Consider the following 21,788-nt stretch of genomic DNA (forward strand, 5'->3'; position numbering starts at 1 on the left):
TGCAAGAGAAAATGACATTTCAAGATTAGAGCCTGCTTTCAAAGAGCTCAGGTCGGAATTACATTATGACCACCAAGCACAAAGCAAATACTAACAAAAAAAATATACTGTACATTGAGTTGTGTTTTTCAAAATATACAAAAATGTCACTCACTTGCAGTTGGTTGCATAACAGGACAGAAAAAAATATTTTGAATTGTACTGTCTACAGCACAGCATTCACCTAAAGTGAGTTCAGGTAAATAGTTTGTATCATTAGCTAGACAAGAATGTTCTCTTCCTCGTGCGCACATTCAGATCAGTGAAGATCTTTCCTGGGTGGACATCCAGAAGCTGTGCTGTGCTATGCCGTAACCCACCATAATACAGTTGTATCATTAGTACTTAAAACTATAGCAACAGTAGGCTTTTGAAAAGGTCACATAGACATTTAATTTCGCAATGTCAAGATAAGGTAGATATTGGATACCATCAACCACCCCTTCAAAGGACAAAGGTAGCACTGGCCACTTTCTCTGAAGTCAGTGTGTGTGTTCTGAGTAGGAGAGACTGTGGAGATAGAAAAAGAGATCGAGCAAGAGAGTGAGAAAAGAGAGAGAGAGAGCAGAAGAGGAAAGAATGGACGAAGGATAAGGTCATTACTGAGGAAAGACATAAAAAATATCCTTTTCTCATTAGCTGTTCCTGTCTAGAGACGAGGACATTGTACCCCACTTTCCTGCAAAACAAAATCTCACACTTTATTAGATTGTGTCTTTTCCTTATGGTTTAGAATGTGTATTTTATTACAACATTTTTTAAATAATATCTTCCCAAACACCCTCTCTGTATTGACACACACATTGTCTTTGGCATGAATCCCTTTCAGGCTGGCCTGGTTCCCAAGAGACTGACAAGCTACAAAAACATAACACTGTTCATCCATTCTTTGTCCTCATCATGGAACATGCATTCTGTATTCTATACTTTACATATCAACATAGCCTCCAGCAATAACAAAAAAAAGGTAATAAGTCAGGTGGCTGAGCGGTTAGGGAATCGGGCTAGTAATCCGAAGGTTGCCAGTTCGATTCCCGGTCATGCCAACTGACGTTGTGTCCTTGGGCAAGGCACTTCACCCTACTTGCCTCGGGGGAACGTCCCTGTACTTACTGTAAGTCGCTCTGGATAAGAGCGTCTACTAAATGTAAAATGTAAATGTAAATAAAAAAGTTGTCATGATATTCATCCTGAATAAATAGTCAGGTTGAATCTAACAGAGTTGTGAACATAATTGTGTAAATAATCAAAAACATGAATTTATTTATTGCATCCAGTGTTGAAACATCTTTGAGATGCAACTCAATTTTGTGAAGAAAGAAAGCGTGCAACTACATGAGGTTAGCTCACTGGTGAAAGTCATAAAACAATGAAAAGACAACTTTCATTCCCATATGTTAGCCAACAGGTTATGGTGAGACATTTCAAGTTAAAGCCTGTAGCAAAATACTGTAATGTCATTTTCATAGCCACTCTATGTAATGACCAATGATAAGGCAATATAGTATGAATATCTATCAATAGAAATATTACATTTGATTAAAATGTGTCAGGAATGATAAATGGATCCTAAATAACAACCAAATGAGATGGCAGCTACTTAGGACTGAAAGCCAGCATGAATGACACAGTCTGTCACACAAGTCTGTCTCAACCATTCAGTAAACAATAGGGAGAAAGACAAAAAAGTATTGGAACACAGCCCATGACTGGGACTCATTAGTTTCATAACAATGATTTGACAAATTACTGTCACATCAAATTGACAGTTAAAGTCAATCAATGGCTTTTAACATACTTTATCATTCTATTGGTAAGATTGAACATGAACCTTGAATAACATTACAAAACATACACAAATCTATGAAGCATTCGGTCAAGCCCTATAAAAAATTACAATTGTAATTTTGTAATTCCTACGACTTCTTCTCACTTGTCACAGCCGAGGTGAAGGCAGACTAACAGACAGGAGCAGCTAGTAAATGGTTTTTCAAGGGAACACTGAGACCCCCGGTGACACTGAGCTGTATTCCAAGAGATGGACTTGTGTGTTTGTGGGAGTGTATTTGTGGGTGTGTCTCTGAGGATCTGACCATTGATTTTTACACACCACAGTAATAGACGTTCTGAATAGAAGCACAAAAAATGAAAAGGGAAATATAGGCATCTCTGGCTGTCTGCGTAACTGTTTGTGCTCCATTGTCCAGAGTGGAGGTTGATCAGTGATATGAGAAAGATATATTAAAGATACAAGAAACATTCCCTCCTTTCATTGGGGTAAAGCCTTTTAGGAGAAGTGGACACAGAATTCCTTGCCCGGGACAAGAGTTCCGCTCCCACACACGTTTGCCTCATCAGACAGTATGGAGCTCCTTAGTCTTTAGGTCACTGTTTTCCTGCAACAGGAGATTAACCGTCAGAGACTGGTTCTGTAGCGGATATGTAGGATAAAAGCCCTTAACCTCCATCAATCTTAGTAAGTGGGCCCATCGTTGGCTGACATTAAACAAAAGAAAGGGGGAAGGGGGGCGGGGGTAACATGAAAGGATTATGAAAGAGTGGTAAAGGGGAAGTATGGGAAGAGGCAGAGAACAAGAAAGAAAACGGCAACAGAAAATGGGAAATAATTCATGCACGTGTGACATAAAGTGCAGCGTAAGAGATTGGAACATGAGAGACAGACAGAGACAGTGAAAAAAGCAAAGAGGAAAAAAGAGAGGCAGATAAAAGTTTGCAAGAAACCAATACTGTGGATCATTAAGAGGTAAGTAAAAAATAATGTTTTTTCCAAGTCTATTCAAAGACTTTCTGGCCCTATTCTTTTCCACATGGCCTATCAAACCGAATTGCTTTTGACGCCTGTTTGCTTTTAACAGTGGCCATATGGCCCTCCAACGTTGTAATTAAGTTAGCGCCTGACTCACTGGCCAAACTGCCGTAAACGTCACTATTCAGATGCAGAGCATGATCAAATAACAATTGTGAAACTCTCTTTCAATGGAACTACATTTAATTAAATCTTTAGTCCAACGGCAAATTAACTTAAGTATACTTAAGGTAGGTTGTGATTTGGTCATTCAGCCCCACCCCCGGAACTCACCTGGGACTGACGGGGTCTATTTGCTTTCACTGCAGAGGTCGTTGTCATAGAAACAAGAGAAGGTTGATGCTTGGGGTGGTGACTGGTATGAGGGAGACAGAGGGAGAGAAGGAGATAGAGAGAGCAGGTCAATTATGTTATCTGTGGTGCAGATGGGCTGCAATAAAAAATGTAGCAATAAGCAATAAATGGTTAACAATGGGAGAACACAGGAAATTGATGCATAAAAAACATTATGCCATTTAGCAGACGTTTATCTACATGAACATAGCCATGTTTTGTACTTGGCCAAACATTTCTTGCATGTAGTGGCCTTTTAAATCTGTGACCCCTCAGCATCACCGTACTCTTGGTACAGTATCTCATCTGGTACTACATGTTAGCAAGTCAGCATCAAATCATAACACTACTCCTAACCTTGGATTTGGATAACTATAGCAGTTGTTTCTCCTGTTGGATTTTCCAAACATCGCTTAATGGAAAATGTGTCCATTATGTCCAAGTAATGAATCAATCAGCAGCAATCAAGCAACCTACGGCAACGGTGTTGCTGGTTAGGTACTGGTTTCTTTCCTCAGACCTCGGAAAATCTGTTGTAGGATCATGTTGCAGATGTATTTTTAGTCATCTCCTTGAACATGAACCCATTGCTTGTTTCCTACGACAAAGCTCTGCTGACACAAAAGTCTTGGCAGACAAGGATTCTTACTGTGCCCACTAAGGGTATAAGGAACCCGGCTCCCACGTTGGCACGGATGTCTCTAATGGGCAGAGTGAAGGCTGTGGGCACCCCTTTCCTTTCGGGGTCGTGGGACAGGGACAGGTGGGTCTTTGCAATGCAAATGGGCAGATTGGCCAAGCCCTGGGGAAAAAAAAAACATGACATTCTCAAATGATCCTAGTTTCCTTGATAGCAGTAAATAGTTTTTTTTTCAATGAGAATGATGTTATCTAGAGAGATATTAACTCTGTGGACTACAATGTAGAGGATTATGCATTTTCCTACCACAAAGTCTGGCATTTAGCAGATCCCAACAATATAAACTCAAAAAAGTGTATTTAACTTTGTCAGGTAAGTAGACATGGACATATTCTTTGAGTTTTACAATTTTTTTCTTTCACTATAGCCCATCAGTCTCGTTTGTGCTCACTTGTTTCATGTACTGGGCTAAACTCTCCTGGGCCTCTGCAAGGAACTCCACATCGTCAGCACCATACATCGTCTTGGCGATAATACGAATCTTGTCCACAACAGGAACCTAAAGGATCAACAATGTTGCCATTTACACATGTATGCACACACGTGTCTAATAACAATTACCAATAAAGCAACAATAGCTTTCAAACAGCTTGCTAACTATTACTAGCCTATAAAAAAATGGTCACCACCACAAAGGCTTGTTTTAACACTAATTGAGGGAATACTACTAGCTTGGTAGAGACCCAACTTAATGAAACACAGGAGTCCCACCTGTTCCGTGTACCTGTTTTGAAACTGTATGTCCTTTGGTCAAAGTGTTTGGGAGGAAATTCAAAATGATACATTACAGTCGTTACTGACAACGTTGTTAAAGAGGACTTAAATAAAACTAAGGTAATATCACGCTCTCGAACAGCTTCATCAGACACATCTTTGAGGCATGTTATATTGTTTACATTTACATTTAGTCATTTAGCAGACGCTCTTATCCAGAGCGATATTGTTGATATTGATCCAAATAAAACAGGAGGCCAACGGCTGATTATTTGTTTCTTATGTGTCAGATTAATTTATGGGCAAGCTTTTCAAAGCAGCAACGAGAAGGAACCCGTTTGGGGTGAAATTGTGTTTTGTTTATTTTGACCGGGAGCATAAACAAAAAAATGCATCCTTTCTCTCCTGGATCTGGAGAGGGTGTAGATCTATCAAAAGCTCCCATCAACTTCTGGGTTTTTCACAAGAAGGAAGGGAGCAAGGAGTTAATAAGGTCTCCACAACATGGGGCCTGAGGATGTGTACAATACCTCAAGTTCATACAGGAAGCTGAACTGCCGGGGAGTTTCTGCTGCCCTCAGTACAGCCTCGGCCAAAGCCACCGCTCCGGCGCCCCCTTCAGCCCAGGGTGAGCATGGCACTGCCTGCACCGCACCTGCTTGGCTTGCCTGGGAACAAACCAGTTCCAGCTCTGCACCTGTGTCAGTGCTGTATAACACAGGACAAGTATACTTATTAGATTAACATATTTCACTGACTGTGCGCTGTCAAAACAAGGTAGCGGTCACAACTGATAAACATGAATGAAATGCGACATTTACAGTCACCTAGACCCTTGTCTATGTTTTAAAAGTATGCCAATGATTGATAGGTAAGAGGAAATATCTAACCAAAATGTATTTGAAAGTGCAACAATTATCAATCTATGCAAGTGACAATCACAATATTATGGTATTTTCAAGGAAATCTCAGAGTAATCGCAAACAAACAAATCACAATATATTACATTTACATTTATTACATATATTTAAAATGAACTTTAGACCACTGCCCCCAGGCCACAGTGTTAATATACAAATGCTACAACAGGCGTTATTTACCCGGAATGCATTATTTAAACTGCCGTGAAATGAATTTAACATGAATCAAGAGATATTTTGCAACACATTGTAGGCCTCTGTTGTGATAATACAATAACATAAATACTATACATTATACATGTATAGTGCATTATACATTATGCACTATACATTTACCTGAAGGTATTGACAGCCACCACCACAGGCAAGCCAAAGGCCTTGGCATTCTCCACTTGTTTCTTCAAGTGGCTGCAGCCACTCTCCAACAACTTCAGGTTCTATGGAGGACATTGTATTGATATTACAAAGGTGGTCATCTTGATTTAAATCAACAATCCTCAATCAATCAATCAAAGTTAATGCGACAAAAAACTTTGATTGATTGAGGATTGTTGATTGTTTATTTTCACCGATGCGTTGCACTGTTACATTTTGATTTGATTTAATAGTTTTGAGTGATCATAGCCAAAATATTGCTACTTTTGAATACGTATTTTAGTCCACAACAACCTCATGTGAGAGGGGAAGGTTTGAGAGACAGACATGACTGAAAAGTATATTACCTCTCTAAAGTACTCTCTGGGAAGGGTTGAAATTGCAGAGAGCTGTTGAGGAGAAAGGAGGGAAACCCATTAATGAGGTGTGGTAAAGTGTGTGTCAGTCTGTCCTTTTGTGAAGTGTTTATTTTCTCGTTATTTCTTTGTGCTTTTTGCCATCAAATTGTGTGCTGACATATTCTTCTCGCCATTTTGCTGTTATTCTCGCTTGGGTGCACTCCCACAAACACACACACACCTATATCCACTCTCCTCCCTTTCAATCAAGAAACCCCCCTTGCATGACTATCAAAGTTTATCGTATCGTAATTGGTTCATGATTATTCATAGGCATAATTGCATAATCCGCCTAACAGGATTTTAACAGTAAAATGTCTCTCTCCTTCTCTCGATTACAAGCCAATATCAAGAGGTTGGGAAATGTTGGCTTAATTGCTATATCTTGATTACAGAAACTGTGAATTATTTATTTACACCACAGTACTAACAAATTGCTTCTCAAATTACTTTCAGAACAGCAGCTAATTCCCGTTTACCTATCCTTGAGTGTACTCAATGTTCCCTGATTTGATTGCCTCTTAAGACTTTAAAATGTCTGTTAACTGTAAACTAATTAAAACCTTAGGCAAAAATAAATCACAGGTTTCTGAGCAGGGTTCGTTGATGGTGCCTGCAAAAGCCAGAGTGTTCACGCCTGCCGATATCACACACTAACGCTTCGATTGGACGCCTCTATGTCTCCAAATATGGCCTTGTGTGGGGAAGAAGCTTCATTAGCAGTGAATTCAGTATATGGGGGGATTACATGCCTTTTCCTATTATTGTACCACAACCTTTATTCGTGTGAGTCATAGAGAACTCATTTGCAATGTAGATATGCACTATTTATAGTGATGGGTTGGAAAGCTAATTGGCTCATCTGCAACGAACATCTATTGATAGCTCTACTTGACTGTGGATCGGAGGTCAGGCATCTTGGAGGACCGGGTCAGTCAATGCGTTGAATAATTGATGCATATTTGAATCCCCCAAGGCAAGTGTGAATCCACGGGGATGCTTCAGAAAGCTGCGTTCTCTCACATATTGTCAAGCTTTCTACAGGGATCAGATGACTGACATCCTATAGGATACTGTAGTCCCAACTGACAGTATGCAGACATACTATATATAATATACTCTGTATATACAAATACACGTATGCTTTTGTGTCAACAGTATGATGCCAGTATGTAAAAATAGGTAATTATTCTGACCAGTGTGCCAGTTCATTCGACAGTCAACTAACTCAAAGTTAAACTTGATGGCTTAGAGATCACCTTCAACCTGGTGCTAACCAGCCCCCCCATCCCCCATGTTACGGTGGCTCTCTAGTGGACACACTCACTGTCGGACCACCCCCGTGCATCTTCAGCGTGTGGACTGTGACCACAACCACCACCACATCAGGCCGCAGGCCGGAGGACCGACACTTGATGTCGAAGAACTTCTCCAAGCCCACGTCGGCACTTCCTCCTGCTTCAGTGACTTGTGTGCGTTTATGTGAGCGTGTGCATGCATAACGTGAAAGTGTGAAAAGGATAGAAAGTGTAAAAGGTTTGTATTGGGTATTGGTAGTTCAGGAGACAATAGAGGTAGGGAAAGACCAACAAACATATTGTTATGTTTAAGCATAGGGCAACAGAGCAATGTTTCAGAGTTGTCATGGTTTTAACTCTGTCACAATTTCAAATACATGGAGCTAAATAGGATTACAGTAACAAATACAGTATCACACTGTCTGTCACGGCCACAGCCGTGCCCCCCCCCGGTTTCAGTTTTTTGTCCTGCCTTAGTGTTTCCCTGTCATTGTCTTCACCTGTTCTCGTTAGCGTTATTGTGTCCACCTGTGTGTTGTTTGGTTCTGTGTATTTAGGTTTCTGTTTTGTGTCCAGTCTTTGTCTTGTCCTTACCATACCTGTCCGTGTGAGTACCCTATCTGTTCCCAGTTTTTGAGAATAAACCCTTGTTTCAACCATGCCTCGCATCTCTCGTGCATTTGGGTCCTACCCCTCCTCACACCCTGACACTGTCAAATATTGTTCACTTAAATGTGACTAAACTCACTTACCCACAACTCCCTCTTGGCCCACCAGCTTCAAGGCAATCTGGTCAGCCAAAACGGAGGAGTTGCCATGGGCAATATCTGAAGATGGGCAGGTGTGAATAAACACTGGTGTCCCCTAGACAGAAAGAGAGAGAGAGAGGGCGAAGACGGGGAAAAAAACACACATAAAGAGGGAGATACAAAGAGAGAGAGTGGAAAATACATTGAAAGAGGGCACAAGAGATATAACAAACAAAGGAAACAAGGGAAGAGGGTAAGAGACCAAAGAAGAGAAACGAGGATTGAAAGAGAGTCGTGAGCCAAAAAGGTCAAACATACAATATAAGCATTAACCAGCAATACCTCATCAAAGCAGACCAGACACAAGCCCGGAAATCTAAAATGGTCTTTTGACCTGTTGATTCATGCGCCAGCCTCTCACCTCCAATGTCTGCATCAGGGTGGGCTTCAGAGCTTCTCTCATCAGGGAGGCCAACACCCCACTAATTCCCTGTGGGAGAGGAGACACAGCAGGCTTTAATAACATGTTATTGGAATCACTCAGGGTTGAGATACAATATTACTCGCTGTCCTGCACACAGCTAATGGCCACGATACATACTGATAGAGGAAACGCACATCATTTGTGCGTCGAAGGGTGATTTTCACGGAACTATTCTAGAAAATATTCTATTTCTGTGTGGGATACAATTGTGCGTACTAATGTGAGCTCATACATATACAGCGCGTTATACAAGAAACCACACCAAATTTCAATCAAATGTATGCTGAGGCACACGCTCTACATAGAAACAAAGACTCCAGACATAAATGCACACACACACAGATGGAAATGTGCACACACTGAACGTCACATGCTCATCCAGCATTCTATTTATAGGCTGCCTTGATCGCACACACAGATAGCAAGAGATGCACACACACATCAACACACACACACAAACTAACCAGATCTTCAGTGGTTATTGGGTTGCCTTTGTGATTGGTGGCCACCACCATCCGGGCCAGGCGTCTTGTCATGTCCTCCCAACTGCTACTGAGGGCCAAGACAGCCATGATCTCATTGGCCACCCACCCACTCACCTGCTCCTACAAAAACACAAAATGGACAGATTGGTCAGGCAGACTGTGTTAGTCAAAGGGCGTAAATGTGATGTCACAGCCTTACTGGTGTACAGTATGGATGAAGTCACGTAATATAGTTCTTCTATCATTCTCTGAAGTTAATCAATTCACTCTAGATCTCGGCTTGTTCATTTTGTGGAGTGGAACATTTTATCAGAGCAGTGAAGTCAAATTTGATTCCATAAATCCAATTTTCTAGGCATGTTTAATCCCATTTTTAAAAAGCTAGCAACATCAACATAGATACAGATCTACTTTTGGGATTGTGAGAGCTGCCACAGTTCTAAAGGCTACAAAGAAGACATGACCACTTGTGTAAACATCATCAATATTCCACATCTCCACCAAACGACTCGAAATTCCAAATCATTATGACATCCCATGACCACGGGGAAGTCTATGACCAATGTGAAGGTCTGCAATCACAGAAAGTGCAAGTAGGCCTACAAATCCTGTTTATTTAGGATGCACAAGTGATTTATAATGTGGTTGGTAACTCCTTCTACATACCATCTTTGCCTGTGGACCCATATCCAGACGGATCAGTCTGAGTGTCTCCTCTGCGTTCAGTGTTAGCGGGTCTGTTTTCTCTATACCCAGTCTCTAGAAATAACCATGAGGCCTACATGATTATTTTATTGATCATTTGAAAAGAATCTTGAAACTGTAGTCTGATAATATTACAGGTTTTAAGCAAGATCTACAAACAAATATCTCTTACCTTTAGTCTATTGATCTGGGATTGGGAGAACTTCCTAAGATTGTGTCTGAGAGGCACCAGTCGGTCAAATAAAGTCTGTTATGAGTGAAAATAAAACAGAGCAAATAAACAGCCAATTGGAGTTTGAAATCTGATTAAAGTATATTGCTATGTACTGCTGACTTGTTGACTACAGTGGACTTCCCTTCCAGTACTAGCTAGTGTAAACACTTTAATATTATACTACCCTTAAGACATAGACTGTATTTGATATTTCGAAGCACAACTACATGCCCAATGTGCTAATCCCAAAATCGTTCAATTCTTCACTTGAGGTTTGCTTAGCACTATATTGTGTGTCGTTACCTTGTCAGACTGGGTGGATTCAAAATGCAAACGGGCATTGATAGTGTCTACCACCAGCCCACTGGCAGCAGTGACAGCCTGGGTATCTCCGTTTAGGTGAAGACTGACCTGGAAATAATAATAATAATGATATGTTTAATTCATATAGCGCCTTTAAAGAGCTCAAGGTTCCAGAGAAAAGGTTCAGCAGATTGAATACTACTATACGTCGTATTCTTTGATGTGCAGAAAATACAGACATGGGTAAAAAAGAGAACGTGTTACCTCCTCCATGGGAAGAACTTGAGAATAACCTCCACCAACAGCACCATCTAAGCACAAGGGATCATTTAAGGCTAAACTGTATCTCAGCTCAAATTTGCAGTGTAATGAGATGCACGTTCTGAAGACACCCAAACCACATATCAACAGCAAATGTGTTGATATGCAATAACAGGTTATGGATAATGACTTTTGTTGATCACTTCACACACAAAACAACGATTTTCTGTCATATCTATTTACACCCACTTTTGATCCCAAATGCAGAGCCCTGAGTGGGTTGGCGGACGCAGGCAAAAGAGTTGATGTTCAGGTGAGCTCCCAGGGCCTGTGCCAACCCTAGTGTGATAGTAGACTTCCCCTCACCAATTGGCGTGGGTGTGATCCTTCAAGAGTAAGGCAGCAATATTACAAATGACATAATTTGTACAATTACCACTGTACAAGCAATATGAAAACACCATTACTTCTCCGTACAGTAAGTATGTATTTGTGCCCAACAAGAGTTCATAGCGGGGTTGGATGAAATATGTTAAGGGAGAAGTGACCTCACCCTGTAACCACCACATATTTTCCATTGGTTTGTGCCTTGAGGCGCTTCATGACATCGAGGCGAACTTTGGCTCTGGTCATCCCGTATGGCTCTGCCTCCTCTGTGAAAAGTCCAATCTCTCTGGCCAGTTGTGCAATCGGCTTTGGCGTGCAGGAGTGTTGGATGACATCATAGCTGAGAAGGTTGAGGTGGCTAACTTAATATGATGATGTAATTGCATGGTATTTTTGTCTGAAGTGTGCATAGTAGAACTTACGCATTACGGCATTTAGTAGAAGTAGTATAACAGTAGTATAAGATAGAAGTTATTTAATAATGACAGCTAATTACAATTAACACCAATTCATAAATAATTAAAAAATACAGAAATTAGTATGTTCATGAATCGTAACTATAAGTGTCCTGTATACTGTGCTGCAAATAGGGCTGCTGGTTTATACCTAGGCTGAGGTTTCTGGAGTTTCAACTTGGAGTAGGAAATGTTCCACTTCCCTGCTTCGTAGGTCTTGAGAAAGCGCTTGGCACTCTGGACAGTGTTCTGTTATTGTTGTAGCAGTGAGTGAAGAAAGACACAAAGACATTGATTTGATTTTGATTTAAACAAAACCACCCTTACTTCATTCTGAATAAAAAAATACAATTCTAATAACAAAATATTATGTATTTTCTGTCCTAATTTTAGTACCACTACATGGGAGAACTAGTAGTTAACACCAAATTTAAACACGCTCTTTATCTGGTCATACCCAAGGATTTGCCACGAGTATTGCCTGTTTTATAGAAACACAAAAATAAAGCACCTAAATCTAAGACACAATTCAGTTTAGTAAAATCTTAAGAGAGCCCCTACAACCCCTAACAAAGCAAAATGTATTATGAAAAAACAATTTGCGGGGAAAAGAACAACCTATTAAGCAAACATGAAAAACAAATATGAAAGTAAATGAATGGTTGTTTAAAAAGTGCTTTGCCTCAGCAACAAATCAAAGCCATTATACCTTCACATACAAACGTGATTTGATTGAAATTGAATGGAGATCTTTCACACAAATGCGTAAAACTAAACAACATCCCTAACTCAGGTTTTACGTTGAACAGCAAACTACCTCCATAAGCATGGCAACCGTCATGGGACCCACTCCCCCAGGTACCGGGGTAATGTACCCTGCCTTCTCCTTGGCAGAGTGATAGTGGACGTCCCCTACCACCCGCTTACCACTCGGCTTGGTCTCATCTGCAAGGGTCAAAAGATCCAAATCAGACGCAAAAGGTCAAGTTCTTCACACGGTTCATACATTTCACTGTGCCCCTTCTAGTTTTGGATTTGAAATGATCACAGAGTGGAGTTAAGTGTGTCTACTACAGAACATACCTGGTATGTGGTTTATGCCACAATCTATGACAACGGCTCCCTCTTTCACCCACTCTCCCCTCACCATCTCAGCCTTCCCTGCGCCTACTACCAAAATGTCTGCTCTGCCAACCTGGAAAGAAGATGTTTTTTATTAAACTTTTGTAAAAAAATCAGACAAGGCATCTACTTTTGATATTATGTACAATTCACAGAAAAAGGCCTTAAATATGTGCAGAATTATAGATCCGCATGATACCACGTTAAAACACATGCACTTGCATTTCTGAACCCAATTACAGGGTTGAGTGGCTACGTTTAAGGAAGACACTTGAGCATCTTTGGACGACAGTTAGTCTAATTGATGAGCAAGGAGTCAAGATGCCTTAACGTGCACCCTTTCATGCTTCAGAAGACTACATACTGTTTGGTTTGAGAGATACTGTTTGGAAAGAGAGAAAGAGAAAGAAAGGTTGAGAAAAACTCCACCTCCACTTGAAGGATCACACCCACGCCAATGAGTGAGGGGAAGTTTACTATCACACTAGGGTTGGCACAGGCCTTGGGGGCTCACCTGAATGTCAACTCTTTTGCCTGTATCCACCAACCCACTCAGGGCTCTGCATTTGATTTGATAATTACTTAAAGCTTATGTGGTTTGAGAGGAAACACTTAAAAAGACAGCAGAGTAGGAAAGGGTGAAAAAAAGGAACAAAATTCATCTGACGCAGTAATTTTGAAGTGAAGTGGGAAATGGTGGGACTGGAAGGTTCTGGCTCTTGCCTGAGCGGCTAAGTCGTGTGTTCTAGAGTGGCAGGTGGTCACAGTGGCATGGCTCCATAGAAGCAAGTCATGCATTGGAGCCCCAACTATTTTACTGCGTCCAATGACCACAGCGTTCTTCCCTGCAACTGACACACCTAAAGAAAAACAACAACAGCGACTTTCAATTCAAGTGGTTCTACTTAATGTTGCCTTTCTGCTTTTAATTCTGTAAAATAGAAAAGCACCTATTTACATTAAATTTACATATACATTATAATCTGCAGTCAAAAGCTCTACCACTCAGCTAAACCCACACAGTATATTTATATATATATGGATAATTTACTGTTGCGGGATAAACTCCTTAATTGCATTCTATAAACTATATCATGGGATAACACCACAAACTAACTGTTTGTATAACTGAAGTTATATTGGACTATTTGTCAGCAAAATACACCAATGCAGTTGCATTGCATATAATATATTTATCCCTTTGGCAAATGCATGGATTACCTGTTTGACCAATGAGCTCCATGCAGCCATTGGGGGTACAGGGGATAAAACAGTCCCCCAGGTCTCCACGAGAGAGCTTTCCTGCATTAATGCTGGTCAGGCTGGAAACATGCACACACACCAACAAAATTGGAGGTAATTCATTAAATATGCATTGCTATTGGAGCCAAATTCCATATTTTTTGGTAAGGATGAAAGAGAAAATTCATGCACCCTGTAGAACATAACCATTACTGCCTTAAGCAGTCGACACCGAAATCCATTTTCATTGGCTTTTCAAACTGTTTCCAACTTCTCCCACTGGGTTTGAAAATGAAATGCATGAAACAACATCTGGTCATACACAAAGCTAACTACTTATAAAGCCAACTGTATCTTCATACAGTGGAAAATACCGTATATTAACATTTTGACATGATCACGCAATCTCTAATCTTTGAAATATTGTCAGCAATACCCATAGAGCTTGAATAGAAGGATCATGTAAATAATTATTGGATTATGTTTCGTTTGTTGCTAAAGCAACAGCACATCTCTGATTTAGACTTTCAACAAGAGTTCGGAACACAACAGATGTCACCATTTCGAGAGGCAATCGTTTGTGGGCGAATGCCTGATAATTCTGGAACGTAGACAGGGTTCTGGCCATCTGGGCAGGCTCCCTAGCTTGAGAGCAAAGAGCGGACACTCCCGATAGGGGGTCTAAACAGGTTGGAGGGAATCAGTTGGAACTGGAAAAATCCGGGAGCCTAGTATGTTTGTATGTTTTGTGTTTGAGTGCAAGAACGTATGAGTAGTTGTGTGTATTTGCAACTGTGGGTTGGTGGGTGATGGGTGGGTGGGTGAGTGAGTGAGTTCATATATTAGATGATACATTTCTCATATTTTTTGCTTCAGTCAAAACATAAACTTATCTTTTAAGACTACTAGACTCATATTTTACAACATCTACAACCTCCACACCGACTGACACATTTATTGGGTCATTACAACCTCACAGGGGTCAGCAGAATTGATGGAAGTCCAACCCTGAGGCAACTAAGCTCTTGTTCATAAATAAATATATCCCTGTCAGTCACAACCACCCACATAAACAGTACTTCTGCAAGCTAACTACTAATCAACTAAGCCGCCTTTGTGAAGAGGTTTGGTATTGCTGTAGCCAAATAGTTTACAGTCCAATCAACATTTAAAAGAGAATATAAGATGACTTGACGAAAAATACGCTTTGTGGAACACCTCTATCAGAGCTACTCACCCGTCAACATCTTTCTCCGGTGCTACAGCGTTGGTTACCTTCTCTGTGTCTATTGGGTGGACAGAGTCCAAGGGTAACTGGACGATGAGGCCATGTACGGCAGGGTTTTCGTTGACAGCCACGATACTACGTAGAACCTGTTTCAACCGAGGGTGCAGTCAGTGAAAAACCAATGAAATTTTGTAACTATTTATGCAGTTGAGATGGACATTGTGGATGTATTAAGGGTATTACGGTAAAGAAGGCCTATGTGGATAAAAATAACAATAATAACTAGAGAGGGTACAATTTCTGGGGAAATTGTAGGGTGTGTTTGCTTGCGTCGGTTGCACAGGGGTCCGTTTTTGAATGACATTTTAAAACTGATATTTCTGTATATTTTATATAAAAATGCATACTTATTATTTATAAAGATTACATAGATTTAAAAGAAATTTTTTTTTGCTGCTCATTTACAACTGAAAATACGAGTGAAGTGTAGAATGAAATAGATGTATTCTCATTTCCCCTGCAAGAGGCGCCTCATCGTTGAATCAAAACGAATAAATTTGGCAGACCGGTGTAAAAATTGACCTAATCTCTATGACTTAAACGTCATTTTAAGTTTTTCCCTTCTCATTATATTTTCAGGCATTTAGCCTACTCATTGCATTCATTCATTAATAAAGAACCCCCTTTGAAGATTATTCTACGACGTTACCAGGCAGTAGAAGATGGATTCGCGATTCAAACAGTACCATCTGCTAACTGAAAATATGCCCCCCAAAACGTAAATAAACTTGACATTTATTTAGTGGAAAATAGCTCATTCATAAAAAGCTCACTGGTAGCGATCATTGTCAGTAACAACGCAAAATGCGATATAGCCCTGTGTGGAGAAGCTGCCCCGGTAAATTGTACTACTACGGTACAGTACTAGACTACTGCTGTGTTCGTCTTGGTAGCGATTGCGTTGGTTGAATTGGATTTAACGTTCCGTTGTACGGTTTAGGCTGAAATTAATTATTTTCATGAACAGATTGACAACGTTTAGGCTGTGGCAATGAAGTTCAGGTTAGTAGTTAGATAGACTTTTGATTTAAGTAAGGGGAGTGCCGAACATGTTCTGTCGCCGTTTGACTTCCTAAACAGCTGTGTACTGTAGATGTTTTTGTAGTGTGTCTCGCGTAAGCTACAGCGTTGCAGTGAGCTACACTGGTTTGAAACCACAGGTAATGGTAATTTCACCAACAAATCGTTTACTAATGTCAGAATAAATCCTACAACGAAAATGTATATGTGAGGAATGTTTATTTTAACGATTGAAAACAGATACATCATAGACCACTGTAGTATGTGGTTGTATCCAGATACAACCTTTTTACAACCTTTTTACATCTTAATCAGCTACAATTGATCAGTTAAAATCTTGAATGTCTTGGAGATACAAGATAGAGCGTCTGCTAAAAAAAGATAAGAGCGTCTGCAAAAAAAAAGACTAAATGTAAGTTGAGCTGGACACTATAATTGAAATGTAAGTGATTCATTGAGATGGATACAGTTTAGGGACTCACCTCATCCTCTTTGGCAGTTTTAGGCAGCCTGACATGACTGGCACATATTCCAATCTGCGAACATGGTGAGGGTGTGAAATTAAGCGTTAAAAGGATCTTCCACCTAGGCCTATACATATCCATTAACCATAGAAGAGGTTCAATAGGGGTTTGGCTTTCCTGTACCCTCCTGTATCTACACTATTTACAATCAGATAAGAAGCAAATAAGTGCTAATCTTACCTCGGCAGCAGCTTTTAGCTTCATGCTAATGTAGAGATTAGAGTCGTCTCGGTCTCCCACCTGGTTATAGTTAAACAAGTTTTTTACTTTTTATTCAACCTACCACCACAAGCAAGGTATGTAAGTCATGCTAAATGTAATTAAATGTAATTGTCTACTTCACTGGTAGATATAGCTTAAGCCAAATAGGTAGCATTTCAAAAGAATGTGTGGAAGGTGCAAGAAAACAATTTAATCTTTAATTAGCTTAAAATTTGATTAGTATATTCTCGTCTGCTAATGAAAACGTAAGGTTGTAGAAAAGCAAATAATCTTTTAGCTTTATCTGTAAAATAAGTTGGCATGAAAGCACTGTGTCAGAACCGTGAAAAAGGATACACACCTGTAACACCACCAGACCTGGTCGGAAACCAGGGAACTGTGTCCTCATCTTCTCCACATCCTTCTTCAACCTCTCTTTCACCAGCCTGTGTAGAGAGAAACAAACTCACTATAACTTAAAGACCCTTTCACACATTGTGGATGTACAGTAAAATCTCACAAATACAACAGATATACATTGTATTTTTTATGGCCTTTTATATTGTACACATTTCACTATTCTTAATTGTCAGATGTCACTTTTTTTCCACGTTATAAAAACATATCTGAGGTCTACTTGGTTGGAGGCCAAACTGTAATGGACCCATTTGGTTTCCTGTGAGGGAATCCATATGCAAAACAAATACTAAAAGAGTTTACAATCATTTTAATGATTGAGAGGACACATTCAGCCTAAATTTGGCTCCTCAGTCTGACCTCTTTAAATGAAGAATCCATTGTAAAGACCATTGTTACTGTACATACTGCTACAGAAGACATTTTTTTAAAATAAAATCTCTATGTATACAGTTAATTGTTTGTTGCAATGTTTGAATTGATTTACCAATACGTAATGTGATGTCCAATCTCATTATTCACATTCCCTGATTACGATTTCAGTCTTTGGAACTTAAACACAATATCATTTTGATATAGAAGTTTTCTTCAAACATTTTTCCCTGCACAGTACATCTGAGTTGACAATAAACAAATGAAACTTGATTTTGACCTTCCATTCTAACTACTGTCTCTTTGCTACTTTTTGGAAAGGGATTTTTGTGAAACCATACCCTTTGGATTTGACCAAATACTATGTGACAGAACCATCTTTATATTGTATATTTTTACAGTACATATAATCATTGGAATATAACAAATAGTCTATATTTATATAACAAATTATTCCACACAGGACCAGAATGGAGCTCTCACTTAGAGGTCTTGTTGCCAGAGACAACAGTCGCTATGGTACGCCTCCCTTCTCGGCATACTGAGGCCCTTAGTCGAAGTGTGAAGGCGGCTAAGGAGAGCATGGCTGAAAACTGTTGAAACGCGCACGCACACTCACACACACACACACACACACAACACAAAACAGACTGACACACACACAACATGAAGTGACACACACAGTGAGCAGGTGAATTGATGAGCATCAAGAAAGATCTTACGATCCAAAGAGTACAGCTGGTGCAGTGCCCCAAAACATGCAACTTTACAGTAAGTATGGCACATGGCAATGCAAACAACAATTTTCAAAGATTCCAACAATGCAAAATATGTAAACAGTCTACTGAAGAGGAAATACATGCCTGTTCAAAAGCAAACTCCAAACGTAGCTTCAGTCGCCTGAGGACCAGGCCAGCCTGCAAGTGATCCACACCAAAGGGAGACCAAGGCTTTTCAGAGTTTGTGTATACGTGTTTGTGTGTGGGTGTGTGTTTGTGTGCGTGTGTGTGTCTTCCACAGCCACTACTGGCATGCCTCTGTCACTACAGCTGGGGCTTCCACCAACAGTATCTTATCTCTGCCTCTGCCCTTTTTTCCGTGGCATTCTTGCCTATTCCGGACCAAACATGAACTAGAGAGATAAAATCCCAAGGCTAGTGACAGGGAGAGTGGAGTAAGCAACGCTTTGTAGGCTCATACCAAATATCCAGAGGGAGGTAAGCCAAGTTAAACAGCAACCCAGTGGTTGGAGTGCATAGTGGGCCGTCCCACTGCAGGGTCCACGAAGCCAGCCAATCAGCAGTTTCGTTTTATGGGGAGTGTTTTTACATTACTGAGATTACTGGCACTCCAGCTTGGGAGAGCCAGGAACTGGGATACAATCCAGCATATATTTTGGTCTTTAAAAACGCAAAGTAGGCAGTAGGCGGAAAATTACTTATTTGTGTCAAAGTTGGACCATACCGGATTACTTAATTCCTCATCCCAGTGTGGTTGCACAAGCAAGCACCTCCCTGTTTTTCAGCAACTTTATTTCTCTCACACACTCCATTGAACGTCCTCTTTCTTGCATGCACCATTTTCTCTCATTCCCAGGCTCCTCCTTCTTCCTAAGCATTCCCAAGGAAACAAAGTCAATGAGCTTGGTCAGACCAAGCGAAAGGGGGAATGCCTGTTAACCCTAGGTTTGCCTCTGTGTGTACTACTGTACTGTTATGTCTACACCTCAACCTTTTTACAGCTTAATCAGCTACAATTGATCAGTTAAAATCTTGAATGTCTTGGAGAATACAATAGTTTTCCCACAGTAAAAAACAGCAATTGTCTGCAGATTAATGACTTAATGTATAGTCAATGATGATAATAATGATAAATTATGTCACAGGCATGGATAATGTGAACCAGTTATAAATTCCTATAGTGTACATATCCATTTTTTCAGAAAGGGGTTTGTGCTTACAGTACAATGAAAGACTGAATATAAAACATACGACAATGTATTTATTCATGTATTTACTTCAATATGCATCCAGCAATTTTGAACTGATCCAAAAAGTCAAGTGCATACAAATCAAAGTGCATACAAATTGGACATACAAAAAATACCTAATGACAAGATTATGTTTCATTGTGACAGAGCAATTTAATAAAACCAATACCATAGAACAACATGAAACTACATTTGTGTCACTCCAGTGACAAGCTGTCAATGTAGTCTGTAGGTCAAGGGTGCACAGAGAGAAACTAAATACTATTGTTAATATTGTCTCTTCAACCTCCCAAGGCTGATATCAAGTGCCCTCTTCTCAGAGAACATAACCATTACAGGCATGACAGTACACCATTAAAATACGTTTATGCACCTGTGATAACATCATAGAATGTTCATGTTGAATTATTTTATTTGAAGGACTACTAAGTATGTTATCAATATTATTCTGTCAAAGACACTCACATTATGATTGAGAGCAATTTCAGTTTTAAAATGTACTTTAATTAATTGGTAATGTCATGCTTTTTATTATAAACATACACAGGTTATTAGACATACACTTAATGGATTCCATTAAGCTATTTATTTCTTTATTTTTGACGATAGGGTGAACAAGAATCTATTAGGCTGTACCAGCCATGGTCATCTGTTTCTAATGCATGTCCTGTATAGGACTCATCAGAAAAGGAGCTAGATCACCATTAGACCTGTGGGAGCGTGATGAGGTAGGGAAGACAGAGGACAAAGGGTCCTCCCTTTCTTACTGACAGTGCTTACATGATGAAATGAAACTTAACATGAGGCTGAACCAACCTCCAGCTCTGTTAAATGCAGAGTTCAATTAGTGCAAGTGCCAACTATTGCAGATAGCAATGGTTTATTAGCATAAAAACATCCTTTACTTTTCAGAAATGACTTTGGGTCTGGGTGCTGATGACTGACATTTTGAAAATATAGGCAAATTGACTCGTGGAATACGGGACAAGTAAAAGTTCAGCCATAAAGTGTGTCAGCCAAACAATGAGATTGAGAAGCAGAAGGAATTATCGTTACTATTATTTTGCTATTGCTATAATTTTCTACTATTGGTAATATATTATGTTTTTCTGTAGGTCTATGTCCAATTCATCCATTTGTGAGGGTAGACTGAAGTCTAAGATCTAGAATACTCATTCACGATTGATTAATGGGTCAATGGGATAAAGAAGTCACAAATTTTGAACTACTGTTCAGGGTACTCTAATCAGTATTTGCATGCAATCAATCAGTGGCATAAGCAACTGCATACCCTACAGAACAAGCAACTATATTCATGATTTCTTTGAAAAGCAAAAATCTTGCTGGACATGCATGAGTGTTCCTTTAAATGCACATACTTTCCACATTTTCCCTTTTTTTAACCATCAAGTGATTGCATTTGTCCAAACAAACACCTTTTAAACCTGCCATAACATTTCAAATTCTGGAATATAAATTAGCAGCAGTCTGTTGTGGGTCATTGATGGTCTGATTTAATGCACAAAATAAGCATTTTGGATCAACACATTTGGCCATATTCAGCCACACTTAGTTGCCTATGCCATGGCGATAATAAAATGTTTAGTAAGGAAGGGAAGTCTGTGCCACTTAATTTCTTGTGAAATCCGTTCTGAACGCAGTAGCTACTTTCTGAGTGTTGTTGTGTTCTCAACAAACACTAGCTGCAGTGTTCCTGGGCCAAACAATAGGGAGAACCCAGTTTTATACCTATATTGATTTGTTGTGTTTATTTACATTGAATTGTTGTGGACACTGCACGCCCTTGGGACCTGAGCCATACACCTGCAATCTTTCAACTTTAGCCACACAAGCAAACTGATTCCTGGCTTTATAGTCAGATGATGTGTTTCTTTTTCCTAGAGATTAATAGATATATAAAGGGAATTCAGAAAGGCATCAAACAGTCTTGATGTTAGATAACGA

General features: G+C 39.8%; 1 protein-coding gene across 2 annotated transcripts; it reads right to left on the reverse strand.

The window, feature by feature from the left end:
- Positions 1-318: 318 nt before the first annotated feature.
- mthfd1a (methylenetetrahydrofolate dehydrogenase (NADP+ dependent) 1a, methenyltetrahydrofolate cyclohydrolase, formyltetrahydrofolate synthetase) lies at positions 319-18,792 on the reverse strand. Of its 2 annotated transcripts, none has more exons than XM_067241117.1 (28): positions 18,697-18,792; positions 18,317-18,483; positions 17,406-17,490; positions 17,024-17,083; positions 16,802-16,855; positions 15,249-15,385; positions 13,991-14,091; positions 13,493-13,629; positions 12,731-12,842; positions 12,465-12,592; positions 11,799-11,896; positions 11,359-11,532; positions 11,055-11,191; positions 10,809-10,855; positions 10,545-10,652; positions 10,200-10,274; positions 9,989-10,081; positions 9,302-9,442; positions 8,775-8,843; positions 8,357-8,468; positions 7,634-7,773; positions 6,256-6,297; positions 5,870-5,970; positions 5,144-5,321; positions 4,291-4,398; positions 3,849-4,001; positions 3,140-3,221; positions 319-549 (listed from the first exon to the last, which is right to left on the reverse strand). In XM_067241117.1, exons 2-27 carry the CDS (start codon positions 18,415-18,417, stop codon positions 3,156-3,158), a joined length of 2,757 nt encoding a protein of 918 aa, XP_067097218.1. In that variant the 5' UTR covers positions 18,418-18,483; positions 18,697-18,792; the 3' UTR covers positions 319-549; positions 3,140-3,155. The 2 variants fall into 2 exon arrangements, with proteins under 2 accessions (XP_067097218.1, XP_067097217.1); XM_067241116.1 differs by lacking the exon at positions 319-549 and adding an exon at positions 1,274-2,535.
- Positions 18,793-21,788: the final 2,996 nt, after the last annotated feature.

Source organism: Osmerus mordax, chromosome 8, assembly GCF_038355195.1.
Source record: "Osmerus mordax isolate fOsmMor3 chromosome 8, fOsmMor3.pri, whole genome shotgun sequence".
In the NCBI taxonomy this organism is placed as follows: Eukaryota; Metazoa; Chordata; class Actinopteri; order Osmeriformes; family Osmeridae; genus Osmerus; species Osmerus mordax.

Bases quoted from the DNA above. Each gene is read 5' to 3' on its own strand.
- mthfd1a (XM_067241117.1), bottom strand. From the start codon at position 18,417: ATGCTCTCCTTAGCCGCCTTCACACTTCGACTAAGGGCCTCAGTATGC. The intron at 17,084-17,405 runs GTGTGTATCCTT...AACTATAACCAG, and splicing joins CAGGTCTGGTGGTGTTACAG to GTGGGAGACCGAGACGACTC. The intron at 11,533-11,798 runs GTATAAACCAGC...CAACCTTCTCAG, and splicing joins CTCCAGAAACCTCAGCCTAG to CTATGATGTCATCCAACACT.